Source organism: Pithys albifrons, chromosome 5 (assembly GCF_047495875.1).
Source record: "Pithys albifrons albifrons isolate INPA30051 chromosome 5, PitAlb_v1, whole genome shotgun sequence".
NCBI lineage: Eukaryota > Metazoa > Chordata > Aves > Passeriformes > Thamnophilidae > Pithys > Pithys albifrons.
In genome coordinates, this window is record NC_092462.1 from 31,234,700 (window position 1) to 31,253,522 (window position 18,823).

Genomic DNA, 18,823 nt, shown 5'->3' on the forward strand with positions numbered 1-18,823 from the left:
TCCTTGAGCCTCAGCTGATTTTGGTCCAAACTGTTTAATTATTAAACCAGTCAGGTTAAACAGTTTTCCTATTTCATGAATCTCCATAGTTTACTAGAATTCTGACAACAGCACAAATACAGGAAAAAAGATTAAACCAATCAATTTTAGCTGTTCTTATTTTGCCTTCCTGTAAAATCTTCCACTCCTTCAAGTTAGTCTTTGAAATGGAAGCTCAGATCACACTTTGAGTCCTTTCATGTGTTTAATTATCAATATGAATGACTTCAATGAAGTGTTCTGGCTCTCACTTGGCACATTTTATTTAATTCAATACATTATAATCACTTATGATGCATGAGAGAGTCATGGGGTATAAACAACCAAATGTTAAAACTCTGCTAATATGAGAGCGGTGATATGCACCCTGTCATAAAATATCAGGAAGCATGTTTGAGTATTCCACTATGATTTTTAGTAACTTCCTGGTATATTCTCTTAAAAGATTATTTAAAATATTTAAATAATATTTGACATATATACTTTTTGCATTATAAAAGGAAACCAGCAAAGTAATATGTAAAATTTAATTGTCTTAATTCATTTACAATACCACAAGAAAAAAGTGACAGAACAATGTTGGTTTATGCTTACAGTATTCATCTGATCTTTAATAGGACAAAATAATTGCTTTCATTCAAAATTATTAATGTAATGAATAAACTTTTTTTTTATTAGCACGTAAAAAGACCCAAATATTTGCATACCTTCAGGCAGGCATCATCAGAACTATTTAGAAAAATGTAGCAATCTGTGTGATGTTAGTTTACTTCAAATTTAATATATTTCTGAAACACTGACATTTTCAGCAGAGAGAAAAAAAGGAAACACCACAGTGGGACATCTGACAATTTTTTTTCTTAGTCCATTTTTTCAGCTGTTTTAAAAACTTGTGATTTCTGAGAAAATGGTAACCTTGTGTAATCTGAGCAGGAGGTACTTTTAAGGATTTGAACATGTGTTTGATGCCAGCATCAAGAGAGGTCTCTGGGACATATAGATAAGAGTTGTCCAGAGAAATTGCCCAACAATATGTGTTGAGGCACACAGGGAAGAGAGAAGGATTGAATATTAACAGAGAAACAGTGATTGCTCAGAAGGGTTGGTCCTATCAAATTGGAGCTGGAAATTAGGGTTGCTGCCTATATATATAGGAACAGAGGGGGCTCTCCCTGTCAGAGCTGCTGGTGAGAGAAGGGCCCTGAGCTGCTCAAGCAAGCCAGCACCATGAAATTGCTCCTGCTGTTCCTGCTCTGTATTTCCTCCGTTAAACCCCAAGGCTTCACCGACTATGACGATGAGGTTGTAATACTGATAGCGAATAGTAATTATTTTAATTTAATTTAATTACATGCATGACTTACTCAGCTTGTGTGAGTTAGCTAAGTTAGAAGCTGTGGGAAAAGATGATCCAGTGCATGTTCTTTTTCTGCTTGAAGTGTTCAAAAAATACCCTTTTAGACATAACTGCGCAATAGTTATTTTCAGAGTTTAGGGATATTTTCTTCCTATTTCTTTTTCTGTAGGGAATGAAGGATGTTTGATGGTAAGATTAGTTATAACTTATATATTACTTATATCAGCCAAATGTATTTAAGGATATTAATTTAGTAATGTTGACATATGGTGTTACAGACAATTAGTATTAGGTACAAAGGAGTAGAAATATGTAATTAATCATATCCTGTTTCAAAGACAGTAAAAACTTTTCTACAGATCCAGTAGACATTGGAAAAAAAGCAAAACCAAATAAACTGCCAGTTTATATAGGTTTACATTGGAAATGGAGTAGTAACAATTGCTAAATGAAAGAGCAATCAATCTAAAATAATGGCTTAACCTATATTTATTTTTGCTTAAGCAAATATTTTAGTGGAAAACACAATTTAGAATCTTGGTACTTTTTTATAGTTTGAAAATCTCTACAAAAATACAATAGGTCAGTGTAGTCATGTTTTCTGTTACACAATTTAAGCATTTGTGTCTGTACATTGACTACTGATAACATTAATGTGTTAAATCATTTTCAGCAATTCTGTGTTTTGTATGTTGCCTATTTTTAAGACTACTTCAAGCCTCTAATCCTGGATCCTTACAAATGTTTGTTATTTGTAGCTAAGCCTGAGTGGGATTGGAGGCCATAGGTTTTGATTCGATAATTCAAACAACTATGGTTTAGTTTGAACAAGTGCTTAGGGACCAGGCCTTTGCTCAGCCTCTTAGACTTTTCCATTTCTGGCAGATATGGGGAATGTTTGGAGCTCTGAAAACTTACTCTGAGAGATGTTATTGAATGCTTTTCTGAATTTCATCAGTTAACAGCTGGCATGTGGCCTGAGACCTGATAATTTATTTGACTGTGGTCTTATTTTCTGAGGCCTTACAAATATTTCTGTAGCCTGTAAAGAACTGTGACACTGATAATGTGCTGCTGAATATGCTTCCTAGCCGCAAGGATTTCTAATTATGTTTTTTTTGTATCCTACTACTCGAAGTTTCATGGTGCTTATTGTCTCTAAGCTCTATAAAATTTATTCCTTGGTGAAATTTGGCTATTGAAATATTGTTTTAGTTTGGTTTGAAGTCTTTTTATTTTATCTGTGTATAGGTAGAGGGAATGTGACTAGTGTTACAAGAGACGGCATAGCAATGACGTTTACATAATGTCAGTATAATATTTCCTTTGTGGCTTTTTCATTCCACTCCGTGGCTTTCTTTGCTGTTTAAAATACTAAAGAGTGCTGAACGGATGCCTCCATCCTGTACATCGCATTTTACAATAGCAGTCCCAGATTCACAGAGTTTTCTCTTCCCCCGGCTCTGCAGGATGAAACCCCTGTGGTCGGGGTTCGAGGCCACCGACCTTGGGACAAAAGGAAGGAAATGGCCCCCACGCTCCGACCTGTGGCACCCCCCATCAGTGGGGCTGGGTACCGGCCCCGGCCCTCAAAACCAGGGAAGAAGGGGGAAAAGAAAGAACGAATTACCTACCCTGATGCTGGTGGCTGCAAGCATGCTCTGGAGGAGCTGGTAGGTGTCTACCTGTTGAAATAGCTGGCGACATACTGTCCTTTTCTTCCAGTACACTCAACACAGCGTTTTCTTTAACAAACAAGGGACAGTTGTTCATGTAAAGTAGTCCAGCTTTTCTTCATTTTGCTTGGGTTTGCTAGGACTGCATTCAGAAGAGTCCATGGGATTAGTCATAGAGTCTGCCTACAGTGAAGGTGGGGAGATGAGAGTTGAATCATAATTGAGGAAAGGAAGTATCTGTGAGTTAGCCTGTGTCTTCCATCTCGCTTTGCACAGGTAACTATTAAGGACAGGAAAACCTCTGCAGAAGTCCTGCCTTCAATTTCAGATAATCTTAAGGAACCCTAGGGACCAAAAAAAATCAACCTCCCATGTCTTTCTTAAAATTACTTTCAAGATGCAATTATAATCTACCATCAGTCACTGCCCCGGCTCTTAGGGAAGAGCATACAAGCATTCTGAGATCTAGCACACCCCTTGCTGCCTTGCAGGAGTCTATCACACTGTTCCCACTGTGCTCCCTGCTGGAAAATGCAAGCTATAAAAGGTGCTGAGAGACACCCTAGTGTCTCAGAGCAAATTTGAGTGTGGAGGTTGCCAACAAAACAAGTCTGTTAATGCTTCATAAATACATAGTTGTGGTAGAGACCCACACTGCCTGAGTATTTTGGTTCTCACAGGATGTTGGAATTTCCCATCTCTTTTCAAAGTACTGCTGTCCTTGATGGTTCAGCACTTGCTGTAGAAGCAATGGTGCTCAACTTCTTGAGGTGATAATTTTTTAATGAACCATATGGTCATTTCATGAGAAATACATACAACAATGTTAGAAAATATGGTTGATTTTCTGAGGCTATTAAAAGAGGAAAGGGGTCGATATAAACATGCATGGGCACCAGGTGGTTCCTGACAGCCTTTAGTCATAGTTCAAGTGGCTTAGCACAGCAAACATTTAGCAGTGCAGAAAAGTGAAAAGCAGATAGGGGACCAAAACAATGTGATGAGAGAGGGCTTGTCTCAAAAGCTTCAACAAAAGAGGGCTCCTTCCCAACCTTCAGGGTACAGCTTCTTTGTAGAAGTTGAATGTTTTGATTTCTTATCTAGGTGTTTAAGTATCTGGCCTCACATTGCAAACTCCTCAGTGCATTCAAAAGTATAATTTTTCACTGTTGGGGTTAGAAACTTTTATTCACAGCCCTTTTTGCTTCTTTTAAGGGCGTGCTGTGTCCAACTGGATGTGAGCTGCAAACTACACTGCTAAAACAGGAAAAAAGTGTGAAACCAGTTGTTCGTGATCTAAAAGATAAAGTGAGCAAACTGTCTGAAAGCTCTTCAACTTTCTACGAATATGTGACTGTTCTAGATGATAAATTGGTAAAGAGGCAAAAACAAAGAAAAGGTATGCTATTTCTATGAATTAGTAGTATAGATGTTATTGCAGTTTTATTGGCATTCCTCCAGTTGTTTGTTAGTGGGGTAACTTAAAAAAAATAAAAATACAATGGAATATCTGCAAAACAGCTTTCCATGACCGTGTCCTCTTAAATCTTAAAAAAAAATCCTTTGACAGATGCAAAAGAAGGGATCTCATTCTAAATCAAGACTCCTATGAGGCCCCTAAATGCAAGGGTCACATGTATACCCTTACCTGCTTTCCTATGTTCATCCAATCCATTTATGACTAGCCTCTGGGTTGGCATCATGGTTCCTAGAAAGAAGTGCATTATAGCTCTTAGGCAGAATATAGCAGGTCTGGTAAATCTATTAGCTAGCAAAGAAACAACAGTATACATGTACCACTTTCCTAAGACTATCTGCATAGTTTTGCACATTGGAGGAAACTAAGCAAAAGAAATGCCTATCCTTCCCCCCTGCTAGGAAAGAACTGGCATGTCAAATTGTACTTATAGATTGCTCTTCATTTCCTAACTGGAAAACATGTTGAAAAGTAATTTGCTTTTCATCTCTTTGCTTTCCTAGACAATGATGATTTACTTTCTCAGTACAACACAGAAGTGGAATTGCATTATAATTATATAAAGGATAATCTGGACAATAACATCCCATCTAGCCTTAGGGTCCTTCGTGCAGTTGTGGATTCTTTACACAAAAAGATACAAAAACTGGAAAATGCCATTGCAACCCAAGTGGACTACTGCCGTTCCCCATGTGCTGTTTCCTGTAATATTCCAGTGGTTTCAGGCAAAGGTACTCATTTGACTGTTATGACATCTTTTCTCCCATTTATATCACTGTGAAGATTGATAGATGCATCATTCAGTTGGTTTGAACATGCCTCTGAAGCTGGAAAGATGGAAAGCGATCCTAGATGAAAAAAAATCTTTTATGGATGCCTCTGTTGGTCAGACCAAAGATCCTGTTACCCAATATCAGTCTTCAAAAGTGGCCAGTAGCATTTTAATGAAATATGTGCTTCAGGGACTTTGTAAGGTGCAGGTGATACCTTTGTGCCTATTGTAGTTGTACTCTTGATTTCTTCGTTCAAGAAAAGCTATTCAGAAATTCATTGTAAAGTATACTCTCTTCCATCATTCAGTTCTAGATATTCCTATTTGGAAAAGCTGAACAATGCAGGTGCATTGTTCTTTCTTCCATGATTTTTTTACTTATGTATCACAAAAATGAAAATAAAATAATATATATTTTTTAAAAATTTCCCTTATAATCAGCAAGCCAAAGGATAAAAAGACTGTTGAAGAAGTTCACAGCTCTTCCAGTAACAGTCTCTGGTTTATTCTTGCAGAATGTGAGGATATAATCAGAAAGGGAGGCGAGACATCTGAAATGTACCTCATCCAACCAGATCCTTTCGTCAAACCATATAGAGTGTACTGTGACATGGAAACAGATAACGGAGGTTAGTGAGAAATAACTGTGTTGTTAAAATATTAATTGATATGGATGCTACCAAAAATAATTAGTGATTTGCATTTTATACAAACAAGTATGGAGTACCTTTTGTAGATACTTGAGAATTAAATCTAATTCATTCAGGAAAGTCTTGTTGGTCATCTGCTGATACATGGTTGCATACTTCTATAATGAAACTGGAAATAAACAGCATAGGTATCTTCTGTGACCAGAAGGGATAATGTATATGTGAGCAGAGAAGAAGAGCTTGGCTCATTTCTTACTATGCACTAGGCAAAAGACCAGGGCATTCCTTCAATTTCTGCTGTTTTTTCACCTTTCCTTATGAAGCAAGGTACTACTTAAGTGTGAGCAAAAATCTCAAAGCTGAGGTCATAAGCAGTGAAGGACCTGCTGCAAGGAAGCCGTATGCTCTTCTTGTCCTGAGATGAAGTTAGAAGGGCTGTATCTTAGTAGTTGATACTCCTTTTGTACTGGCAATTTAATCTTAAATACTGTTGCTCCTGTAGGCTGGACTTTGATTCAGAACCGCCAGGATGGCAGTGTTAATTTCGGGAGAAGATGGGATGAGTATAAAAAAGGATTTGGAAATGTTGCTAAGAGTGGAGGGAAGAACTTCTGTGATACACCAGGTAAAACACACAGCATGAAACCCAAATTGCTCTTCTTACTGGAATAGTTTTATCCTGTTTTTTGAAGCTCTTTGTTTTGTTTTGTTTTGTTTTATTAACTAATCCACTTCAGCAGACCTATAGGCAAATAATAAAGTTGTCTTGAAGTACATTAGGAAGTCTATTTCACAGAGCTCTCACTTGTTTCTTCTCAGGTGAATATTGGCTTGGAAATGACAAGATCAGTCAGCTTACCAAAATAGGGCCCACTGAAGTTTTAATTGAAATGGAGGACTGGAATGGTGATAAAGTATCCGCTCATTATGGAGGTTTCACCATACAGAATGAAGGAAACAAGTATCAGCTTTCAGTCAGTAACTACAAAGGCAATGCAGGCAATGCCCTAATGGATGGAGCTTCACAATTGCATGGAGAAAACAGGACAATGACAATTCACAACGGCATGTTCTTCAGTACTTATGACAGAGACAATGATGGATGGTATGTACTCACACTAAATATTTAAAAGAAAAATAGAGTTTAAAAATAGAGCTGAATATAGAATATTTCTCTAATTTGCCATTTGTTTTCGTAATATTTCAAAATACAGTTTATCCCTGCAAGTTTCCAGCCAAATGTCCGTGTAATTCTCTTGGCATAGCCAAGGACAGGTAAAACTATATATTAGATTAGTGACATTTGACAACCAAGTAAGAAGCAAGCATGCTGAATTTTATTAATTCCATGAATAACTTACTAGAGGCAAAGCAGCAAATCTGGATGTGATGCATTCATTGTCAGAGACTGATGGTGGCGGTCTGAGGACACTGTCTTGCAAAGTAGGAATATTGGTGCTCACTCCAATAACATAAAATGGTTCCTGAAGGAAGAGACAGGTAGCATGTCCATTTAAAAAACCAAAGTTCTGCCTACTCAGAAGACAGGAACTGAGTTGTAAATTGTATAACTGAGCACTGTATCTCTAAACTGTGCATAATACCTGATTACATAGTCATGAATAAAGGAATTGTTTAGATTAGCAAAGACATAAATTTCTCATTGTTTTCAATCTTTAAATTTAATTGATATTGTAGTTATCATTATGACCTGCAAGTAATGGTAGTTACCGATCAGTATAACTAAAACAACATTCCCAAAGAGATGCAGTTAGAATTTGACTATTTTTTCTTAGCTGCTTCACCTTCTAAGTGCACTGTGTAGCACACACTTGTGATAGTCAATCTGTTACAGAAAGCTCAGAGAGGACTTAAGATGTTTATTATGGTATGAAAATTTCAGGACATGGGCAAGTATACTACTCTGTTGATCTGTTGGCTTATAATACATCTGTTATGCTCAGCACTTTTTATTTTTTCTCATCAGGTTAACTAAAGATCCAAGAAAACAGTGCTCTAAGGAAGATGGCGGTGGATGGTGGTACAACCGCTGCCACTCAGCCAACCCCAATGGCAGATACTACTGGGGAGGGACCTACAGCTGGGATATGGCAAAACATGGTACAGATGATGGTGTCGTATGGATGAACTGGAAAGGGTCATGGTATTCAATGAAGAAGATGAGCATGAAAATCCGGCCGTACTTTCCACAATAATCACCATCAAAATATGCAGAATCAGGGATTTTCTTTTGGTATTTGTACATGGTTATCTTTTTAGTATGATATTCAAGCTTGTCTTTACATGTGAGAACCAAATATATATGTACAAGCATATTGTGACCCAGGGTGAAAAGCTGTGCCAAATGTAAATCAAAATCTGACAATGAAAATAACTCACAGGTGTATTTGTTCCATTTTTTATTTGTTCACAAGACTGAATTAACTAGTACAGAATAACATTGAAAACCCCAAATCCAACTTGTTTCACCCTTTTGAAAAGTCTTCTATACCACTTTTAAAGAGGGAGAGCGTTATTTTAAAATGTTTTCTAAAAATTAATTAAAGTCTTCAAACTAAAATATTCTTCATGTGATTCCTAATTATTTATGCATAATCTGGGAAGAAGCAAACACATTCCACTAAATAAGGGATGGTTAGTTTCTTCTATATTATAAAAGTAACAATAACTACCTGTGTAACAAGTTGAGAAGAAATAAAAATGAAAAGATAGTATTGAACAAATGGGTATGTCACCACTCACTTAGTTCAAGTCCTATATGCCAGATAAAATATGCCCTTTTCTGGGATCACATACTGTGCCTTTTAATATCCCTTCCACCCTCCCACATCCTTTTCTTACAGAATAAAATACTGTATGTCTTTCACACAATCACCGTTGTGGCATTAGAGTAATGACTCCAATCACAGGGTAGGGGGAGGTTGAGTATTTTGTCAGAGCTAGTGATCTAGTCTTCCTGGAGCACACAAAGACAAGAATTTCCAGCCTAGGTAAACAGGAACAGCATTCTCCAAGGGGACTGCCTTCCTCCAAAAAGGAAGGGACCTGGATCACTAAGCGTGGATGTATTCCATCTGAAACCTCTAGTGTTTATTTAATCTGTGAAGTGCAGGAGGTCAAGAAGGAGACATAATGGCAGCATCTCACTTGCATGAGTGCAAATATTCTGCATCCCCACAGGCAGGCTTCCACTGAGGCTAAGGAACAAGAACACAAGGTGAAAAGGAGAAGCCCGTTTCCCAAAAACAAAGATACTTCTTCACACATGACTGTAAAGATGTCTTTGCTTTTCAGTGAACTTTTCAAAAAGATTAGACAGTGGCTGTGTTAGAGAAGCACTAAAAAAGGCTAAAAGGGAGCTGCATTGCTATGTTTGGTGGTATTGTTAAATGGTATGCAACATGCCAGTGAAGCTGGAGATAAGGACATTTCTTCATGCTTGTTTCTCAACAGAAGCACAGAAATATTAAACAGTGTAAATATTTATCTAATTTTATATCATAAGGTAAAAAAGTGAATACAACATGTTACTGTGTAACTGCGTAATCAGTATAACTGGTTTTCCATGCAGCCAACTTTCTTCTGTAAGATCCTTATGACACACTGTCAGCAAACTAATTTAAAGCCCTTGCTGTAGGAAAAATCCTTGCTTGGCACATGTGCTGAGAAACATTCAGGTGCTTCTCATCTTGCTTGTTCTGGTTAAATTCATAACCTTTTAATAGTTGCCAGAAAATAACAACCTGTTTAAGGAGTTGTATTTTGATGAGTTATCATGGAACTGTCTTATTTTGAAGATACAGAATGCATGGTAAGCTATCTAGAATTCATCAATGGGATGGAAGGACTATATATTTATAAAATCAAAGCTTAGGAGATCCTTAGAAGTCAGTCCTAAGCCATATGCATCATTTATCAAAGTGTACTTCATGTTAGGTGTGTGTCAAGAGTGAGAACCCAAACCAACCTCTGTTCAGCTTGAGAACTGGCTCCCACTGCTGTTGTGGTGCCTTGAAATAGAAAAGGGAGGAGATGGCCCAGAAGAGTGAATGTTGAACTTGGTCACTTTCACAATTATTTTCAGTGGAGGCAGGATTTTGTTTTCAAAACTTTTTTACTTCTCTAGCACTCCTACAAAGAGTAAATAAGTCAAATTTTAATTATTTTTATCTCAAGTCAAGAGCTGCAAAAGATATAGACATTGTGAAAGACATAGGAAAAGTTCATATTTCCTTGAAAAGGTTTCTCAGTTAAAAATAAAATCAAAGAATTCTTGTTGATAATGAATCATTGTTTATTTTTTAAGCCACAGATGTGCCCAGTTGCCTTCAAATTCATAGAGTAAAGGTACATCATGCATATATATATATAAAAAATCTTTCCAACTTGTAATCATAACACACATTAAAAACCTGTCTTTCTATAGGGTTTCTATGGGCCTGATTTTCATTCTAACAGTTTTGAGGGAGTAGTCAGAGGCTTTAAATGGCAGCCAGACTACGCCATTTTCAATCTCATAAGGAATATTGTACCTGGGGTCATAGTGGCCCCCCAGGTAGTAAATGCCATTGAGGTTGGCTGCCTGGCAGCTGTTGTACCACCAGCCTCCTCCATACATCTCTGCACAATTCTCCTCCCAGTGGTCCTGGTCCCGGTCGAAGGTGCTGAACTTCATCTGGGCATGGGATGTGTATTCTGTGCCCTCTTCCAGCCAGCCAGCGATCAGTGCATCCCCGGCAGTCCCCTCGTAGGAAGACACAGCAAGAGCATACCCTTCTGCTTCAGGCCCTACCTGTGCGATATACTCTGCATACACAGTGTTTCCATCCCAGTCCTCTAACTCTACCCGAAGGAGAGTATCATTCTGAGTCAGCAAGTGCATGTTTTCATTGCCCAACCAAAACTCTCCTTGCCCTCTGCCGTCCACACTGCCGAAACCTCTCTTGTAGTCTTGCCAGGTCCGGTTAAAATTCACTGATCCATCCATTCTCTGTTGGATCAATAGCCATCCTCCCAAAGTGGTCTCTTGATCGCAATAAACTGACAAAACCTTATTGGATCCCGCTGGCTTGATTTTGAAAATGCCACTTTTGGCACCAGAAGTGTGTTTCTGGCGGATATCATCACAGTCTAAAAAAAAAAGTTGATCTGGTTTGACAGAAGTTATCAGCAAAATTTAATAAGAGGTTCAGAGGAATCCAAATACTAGTAATTCAGAGGAAAATTGTTAAACATGTCTTGGACTACATTAGATATAGTAACAGGCAACATTAAAAAGAATTCAGAAAAGAAAACTTTACATACTTCTTAAATTGTGAATTGTCTATGTAATACCTGAGTATTAATGAAATATTTTCCCTTTTGTTTCTGGGGTGGCAACAAACAGACATAGTGCTTGCATTTAATCATCACACTGTTGTACTATAGTATCTAAAACCAATGTCCCAGTTTGGTCATGGATGGAGTTCAGCTCCACTACCTCAATAACTACCTTTCCCAGTGTTGGCTGTCCTTCGTTTCCCTCCTGGTGATCTGAAGCTGCGTGCCTGAAAGTCTGGGGTGTCCTCTGCACTCTGATCATGTGCCACCCCACCTAGCTGCTCAGTTACTTCACGGGTCTTTACTGATTTGGTTTCAAAAGTGGAGCCTCCCTTGTTGAAACTAGAAGAGGCGCTGGTCACTACAGTCTTGGAATGACTTGCACTGCCGGATGGGAATCCAGATGGCTGAAGGTGAAGTCCTCTAAAGTCATCTTCCTCCTCCTCTCCTAAGTCTGCAAATTTGTCTTTCTCCCCATAAGTGCCTGAATGTCTGGTACTGCCTGTGCCAGCTGTGTGTCTGCTAGTTGTAAAGCTGCTAGATCCACTAACATGCTTACTAGCAGTGGATGCAGAGTCAGGGGTAAAAAATGACTCTAGCTCAGGGAATACCTTCTCTAGGCTGTGCGCACCATCTGCACCACTAAAATGGTAGGTGGTCCCTTCCCCTCCAGCATTTCCTGGTCTATGCAAATAGCAATCTGAGCCATCAGAAGAAACTGTTTTCTCAACTACTTCTTCTCTAGGGCCATCAGGGCCACTGACAATTTTTTTGGTGGTAGTTTTGATGCATCTATGAACAGCGGAGGAGGTTTTGTCTTCCAGACTAAGGGTTCCTCTCCCATGAGTAGGAGTAACTAATTTGCTGGTGTATGGAGATCCATCCCCCCTTGCTTCTGACAAGTGATGTGGACTGTCACCTCGGGAGGGGTTTGTGTGTGTTTCTGGTCTTTCTAATATCACTTGCATCTGCTTGATGTCATTAATTATATTCAGAGCTTGCATTTCTGGCAGAGGCTTATGCTTAAAATGATCAGGAACATTAAAGTCCTTAAGTGGTCTCATTTTCAGTGTGCTCAGGGGGATTGTTTGAAGCTCTGGATTCACATTGATGGAGTTAGCTTGGGTAAGCTGCTTCTGGATGTTGTCATAGCTTTCTTTGTCCACCTGGTAATCAAAACTTCTAGCACAGGTTCCTTTGCAAGCTCGTATCTTAATATCAATATCCACCTGCATAACCAGAGAGAAATAATTTGGTTAGAGAGCTTGCCTTAATTTTGTCAAGCAAGGGTATTCTTTACTGGACAGAGGAAAGCTAAGAGCTGCTCTAGGACTTCCCATCTAGAGCCGAACTTTCCAAAGTTCAGTTTTGAAATCATCATGGGTTTATTTCCACTGTAAATACAACATGTGCAATAGCACAGTGCACATGAGTTCCATGGAGTTCCATTGTAGCACATTGCCAATCTCTGCTCCCTTTATTCTTGGGATGTAGGGGTGTCTTCCTGGGTTTGGAAGAGCACTGCAGAGCTGGGGATGCTCTCTGTGGACTGGGGCAGAAATGCTTTCACCAAGGAGAGGGGAAGACACTGGACTTGCCCAGAGCTCATCATGGCCCTGCTGTGAGGCCTGCCATCTTGGGGTTATCAGTGCTTTCTCAAATGATCTAAATGCTGAATTTCTTATCTAGGCATCAAATAGGCTTTTGAGCAAAACTGCTGCTTGTGCCAGGACTTTTCCTGGCATTACCATCAGAAGAACTGGCTGCAGTCTGGAACATGGGTTCTAATGCCAGCCCTGCCTGTGAGCAGTAGTGGCAGCACGGGGCATGGACACAGCACGTCCCCCTCCTAACTGCTCAGCAGCTTCTTACAGAAGGAGAAATGCCTCATACATAACCAGTCATCAGCAGATAACTGAAAGCAGAAGCATCAGATGGGACCTATGGAGCTCATGCTGGTTCCCACAGAGCAGAGATACCAAACCAAGATACACAGAAAGCAACTCATTTGGTGATTTGTCTTAGCAAATCAGATCCTGTGAGAGTTGCGTCATGTTTTCTACCAGAGGGAGCACTGCTCACCATATACAGTATAACAGATAGATCCTCTTTCTGTAGCTAAGCCCTGGAAAGAATGAAAACTGTATAGCAGATACCTACCTCTAAGCGTTTCATCTCCACCACTTGTTCCTGGATGCTGCTCTGCAGAGCTTTAATTCTGTTTACTTGAGTGACCACTCTCTGTTTTAATGTCATAATTCTCCGTCTCAGCTCTCCTGACACAACACCGTAAGTCTCATCAACCTCTGAAACAGAAATGCCTCACAGTCAGCTATGCATGTGATTTTCTTTCCTAAATGTGTGTATTTCAAGATATGTAATTAAACACATAATTAGGAACATATTTCTCATAATACTGAGCAGATAAAAATTACATTAGTTTTTACTAGTTAGCAGTTAACAGTCTCTTATTATGTTTATTCTGGTTCTTGACAATTATTCCAGCGTAACATATATTTTCACTGCATATTACTTGTTCACAAAAAAAAAAGTCAGAAATTGATAATAAAACTGGGTGCGAGATACTTACTATGAGCACTGTCCAGGTTTGGTTTTAGTACATTTACGGTTTCCACAATTATCTCATTGGATTTTTTATAGTTGTTTTGATTATCTGCTAGCAGCTTTTTGATTTTGTCTATTCTGTGACTAAAATCCTGATCCTTTCCATCAATCAGTCCTTGCATTCTGCAGCCTGATGGACATTTGGTACCCTAAAAGTGGAAGAGGCAAAATATATATTAAAATCCTCACAAGTAAATCTTTCATGTAATGGAATCAGTGGAGCTTATCCTTAGAAACCTGCCGTAAGTCTGGGGTGAGGAACAAGTAAACCTTCAATTTTTTCTCTCCTCTGTTTCTCATGGGTGAGATTATATATATATTTTTTAAATTTTATATATAAGTATACATATATACATCTTTCCTAAAGGGCTGCTGTAAGAAGGCTGTTGTCCAGTTTGAGCAAAATATTAGAGGCCAACTTTTTAATGCAGTTTTCATCAGAAAAGCTTAATGTTCTTACAGACTCAGGCTCTTTTCCACGAGGTCATCAAATACATGTAGCATAGCAATGAACTGAGATGCAATGGGCAAGAAAAAGAGAAATTAATTGTTTACATGTGAAGACATCTATAACAGAATCACAGAATATGATGAGTTGGAAAGGACCAACAAGGATTATCAAGTCAGACTCCTGGACCTGTACAGGACCATCCCCAAGAGTCACACCATGTGTCTGAGAGAATCATCCAAACACTTCTTGAACTCCATCAGGTTTGGTGCTGTGACCACTTCCTGGGGAGTCTGTTCCAGTGCCCAACCACCCTCTGGGTGAAGAACCTCTTTCTAATAGCCAACCTAGACCTTCTCTGACACAACTTCAGGCCATTCTCTCGGGTCCTGTCACTTGTCACCATAGAGAAGGGATCAGTGCCTTCCCCTCAGCTTCCCTCCATAAGGAAGTTGTAGACTGCGATGAGGTCTTCTCTTAGTCTCCTCTTCTCCAGTCAATCACTATGAAACTTTTACTGAATATCTTGTAATCTGACTTCCTAAAAACTGGTGAAAAGTATGTGATTTCTATCTATTTCTTTTCTTTGTCTCACATCTGTCTTTCTGGTGCCCTTCTCTTACCAACTCCAAAAGTGGCAATATCAGAATTCTGAATAGAAATACTTCTGTTTTTCTAGGATTCGCCTTCTTTTATTTAATCATTCTTTTCTAGAGTTAATTTATCTTTTCATTCTGCACCACTGTGAGCTTCTCCTTTCTTTCTCTTGTTTCCTTCTTTCTGTCTTTCCCACAGGACATCTCTCCAGGCTGCCCCAAACTGAAGTGTTTCCTGCCCTTCCTCAGACCTAAAGCCCAGCCATGTGCTGGCTGTGTGGCACCTATTGTAGCAACCTGGCTGAAGTCTGTGAGAGCCCTATGGACAGGCCACCCCTTCACCGCAGTGCTAATAGCTCACCCAGTCATCGTCAGCACAGATGGGCCAGTTCTTCTCAGACTGGCAGCTGGACTGGGACTTGTGCTCCACAATCCTGGGACCTCGCACTCCTGCACCCAACTCCTCAAAGGTGCTCTCTCCATCTTGTGCCTGCCAGGAGGAAAAAAGGCAACAGCAAAACCAAGATTAACTAACAGCTATCAAAAGAACACAAACATAATGCTGATGTCCTCCAACACTCAATGGCATGGCTGATGTGTGGCAATCACAGATATCTGGTAAGCATCACCAAATGGTGTAAGGATTTTATTCTCAGCATTTCTTGTAAGTTATGATTTTCTTTGTTTTCTCAGAATAAAGCTTTACATCTCTTAATGCAGCTGCATAGAAAGCTAGTGATGCTCAAGATATATTACGATAATATCATTCCACAGAAATATCTTTTCTGTGTGTAAATATCAAATTAACTTGAAAATAAATTGAAACTGCTTAAATTAAATACTTTAAAAAAATCATATGTTCTATTTCCATTTGCTTCAATACTCTAAAATTCATATCGTCACTTTACAACCTTCAGTCTACACAAAACTGGCTTAAAGATATATGTAAGAGCTTTCCCATTAGTGTTTCAGATTTTAATCACAGTTGCTAACTGCAAGCTTATAGCACTGTTTTGCCTGTCAAAAGGAGCAAGAAATTAATAACATAATTAACTAATAATGTCAGTGATGGATGGGTTTTATTGTGCTTAAGGAAAGACAAGAAATGAATATATTAAGGTTTACTTCAAGCTTGAGAAGAAAAAGTGATATGTACAAGCTAATTCTAAGCCAAACATAATAAGGATTTCTACTTAATATTAGCACTTAGTAAAAGACCATAAAATTATTCTTTTTCATAAAAAATAGCCCTGGTTTAGAGCTTGAGATGTAACTATGTCTGACTGGATTCCTCTGCATGCCTTTTGTGCTTTTCAAACATCATAATTAATGCTTGGAAATATCAATTATTTATTATTATTATGTTATGTTTAAGAGTTACAGCATCACCTATGAATCTATGAATTCATGTTAATGTACATGCTTTGCTGCTCCTGAAGTCAGCCAGATTCAGCAAAACTGAATTAAGTAAAACCATAGAGAGCTGGAAAGTCAAGAACTACTGATGCAAGTCCATCAGTGAGGTGGTTATAGTAAACTTCTACATACGTGTGTGCATTGAATTTTATGAGCTAGATGAGAGCCAAAATTTATCTATCTAATGAATGAACATTAAGTAAATGCTTACTATTCAAAAGAGAAAGATATGAAAATAATCAAATAAGTAAACTCATACCCAAGCTATGCTGAGGCCCAGCAAAACACAGAGGATCCTCATAGGTATCATCTTCAGGAGAAGAGCAAGAACTCTGACTGAAAGGATGCTCTTCACCAGTCTTTTGGTGCAATTTAAACCTGAATGTGAAGCTGAGATTAATCATTATGCTGCCTTATGTTTGTAGAAAAACATGCCAAATACCCCTCTCCCCCTTCAGTGATTACTTAAGGCCTCTTGCACAAGTTTCCAATGTTATTTGCTCCAGGTAAGTTTGTACAACACCAAAATGCAGGCACCACCATGAGTTCCAGGAAAAAAAATCTATCTGAAGCTGTTTCTCGTAACTGGATGTTCAACTAAGATGTATGCAGGACCTAGTGGGACCCAGCAATGCTCATTTGCTGGAAGACACACAATCTGTGTGAGGGGCATTTAGCTGCATAAACAAAGAGCTGATATTTGAAAACAAAAGTAATTGCCTTGCCCTTCCTATGTGACTGTGTTCCACTGCTGTGAAATACACTGGGTGTTCCAAAGCAAGTGCTAGTCTAAGAAAAGTTAATATAGTTTATCTGTGACTATGTGGTCATCAAACAAAATTAATTCCTGTGGAGTGAAGAGCCCAATTTACATCAGTCTTGGTGGTATTTGTGTAATACATGATGTGTTTAACATTATGCTATTTCTAACACCAGCAGTACATTTTTTATCAAGTAGGATTTGTTTAAAATATATATTTATGAAAAGCACAGCATAGTGGTACTTGAAAATGTCCCAGAAGAGATTTTAAGCATAATTAAATCTTCCTAAGGAATCATGTCTCCCTAACTGGTCATATAATGGGTGTAGTCTGTGTGTAGCAACTTAGGATAATGTCCTGCTTCCATGAGCTCTATAACAAGCCTTATTATTACAGAGGAGGGTCATGCATGGCTGTCAGACTCGTGAGAGATGCTGCCTATCTCAAAAGTGGTCACCGCAGTGAGCAAGAATGAGCAAAAAAACCTTTGCTAGAATAAATGTGGGTGTAGTCAGTTGAAAAACCAAGACTGCATGACACTCACAAAACTCTCATCATCTACAAGATACAACATCTCTTCACATTCTGCTTTAGAGAGACACATTTAAGCTTAACACCAACATTGTAAAACATGTTAAATCCAAAATAGCTGATTTTAGCTTTGGATCCATTCCATCAGGCTCTCAGGTTTTCTCTTATCCTCCTTTCCTCTGCTTCTTCTCGGTTTTTGCCTTCACGAGTCTTGAGCCCATTCCACATGAAGCTTACTGCAGTTGAAGTGGATCCTTTGTTTCCTCTCATTTCTGGCCTTGTATTTCATGCTTTTCTTTTCTAGGAAAACACTCTTAAACCTAACTTAAGTTATACCAATATCACTAATAGCAAGTCATATCCTGAGCAAAAGAACTCAGTAAGATGGCACCACATTGATTAACCCCTACAACACCAGGATGTAGTTCCGCACGACAAAGGGTTGCCATTCTATTTAAGGCTTAATCTTATCTGTGTGCATTCTGAACAAGATGTTTTGCTATTTCCATTTCCTGCAACTAGCTTTATAGAGTCTTCTATTGAATCACATGCAACAAAACCTCTTCTGATTTCAGCAACAAAAAAGCCAAACTAACTTCAGCAACAAATATCCAAACAGATCACATTTGCTCAGTTTGAAGGTCACCCAGCCATGGTCGTATTGTTGGTTGATAAATTCACATAAGGTATCTCCAGAACTCAAAGCAGATAATCAATATACAAATACACCAAAATTCTGAGTTGCTAACTTCAGCAGGGACAAGACTGCTGATGCATCCCCCCCCCCAAGTCCTACACAGTTTTGTTCTCTCTGTTACAGCAGTTCTGTGAAAGGGCTATAGAAAACTCAGAGGACAATTCAATGCTTAAAGGAGGGAATGAACACAATAAGAGGAAGTCTTGCAAGTTTGGGATTAATTATTTGACAGAACAGGGTAAAATGGGCTTCATCAAATATACATTGAGGTCCATGAAGAATCTCCCACTCAAACTCAGAAAAACTCTCTATGATAGATACAAAAGTCTGGTAAAAGATCACAAACTTGAGATCTTCCTGCTCAGGAACACAAGAATTGTAGATGCATCCTCCATAGGTTCTCCTTGTCCATAAATGCATGGACTGTGCTTTACTGCA

General features: G+C 38.7%; 2 protein-coding genes across 2 annotated transcripts; one reads left to right on the forward strand and one right to left on the reverse strand.

Moving 5' to 3' along the window:
• Positions 1 to 1,207: 1,207 nt before the first annotated feature.
• FGB (fibrinogen beta chain) lies at positions 1,208 to 8,552 on the forward strand. The gene is made up of 8 exons (XM_071556133.1): positions 1,208 to 1,341; positions 2,866 to 3,069; positions 4,288 to 4,471; positions 5,053 to 5,280; positions 5,837 to 5,950; positions 6,474 to 6,596; positions 6,791 to 7,076; positions 7,959 to 8,552. Exons 1-8 carry the CDS (start codon positions 1,267 to 1,269, stop codon positions 8,185 to 8,187), a joined length of 1,443 nt encoding a protein of 480 aa, XP_071412234.1. The 5' UTR covers positions 1,208 to 1,266; the 3' UTR covers positions 8,188 to 8,552.
• Positions 8,553 to 10,262: 1,710 nt separating this feature from the next.
• On the reverse strand, positions 10,263 to 16,764 carry FGA (fibrinogen alpha chain). Its single transcript, XM_071556134.1, has 6 exons — positions 16,656 to 16,764; positions 15,342 to 15,470; positions 13,902 to 14,085; positions 13,472 to 13,617; positions 11,484 to 12,540; positions 10,263 to 11,122 (listed from the first exon to the last, which is right to left on the reverse strand). The coding sequence occupies exons 1-6, from the start codon at positions 16,704 to 16,706 to the stop codon at positions 10,413 to 10,415; spliced, it is 2,277 nt and encodes a 758-aa protein (XP_071412235.1). The 5' UTR covers positions 16,707 to 16,764; the 3' UTR covers positions 10,263 to 10,412.
• Between the last annotated feature and the right edge of the window lie 2,059 nt (positions 16,765 to 18,823).

Excerpts from the sequence above, each read along its gene's own strand:
- FGB (XM_071556133.1), top strand. The coding sequence starts at position 1,267 with ATGAAATTGCTCCTGCTGTTCCTGCTCTGTATTTCCTCCGTTAAACCC. Across the intron at positions 3,070-4,287 it reads AGCATGCTCTGGAGGAGCTG|GGCGTGCTGTGTCCAACTGG; the intron begins GTAGGTGTCTAC and ends GCTTCTTTTAAG. Across the intron at positions 5,281-5,836 it reads TCCAGTGGTTTCAGGCAAAG|AATGTGAGGATATAATCAGA; the intron begins GTACTCATTTGA and ends TTATTCTTGCAG.
- FGA (XM_071556134.1), bottom strand. The coding sequence starts at position 16,706 with ATGATACCTATGAGGATCCTCTGTGTTTTGCTGGGCCTCAGCATAGCT. Across the intron at positions 14,086-15,341 it reads TCTGTGCTGACGATGACTGG|GGTACCAAATGTCCATCAGG; the intron begins GTGAGCTATTAG and ends TTCCACTTTTAG. Across the intron at positions 11,123-11,483 it reads GACAGCCAACACTGGGAAAG|ACTGTGATGATATCCGCCAG; the intron begins GTAGTTATTGAG and ends TTTTTTTTTTAG.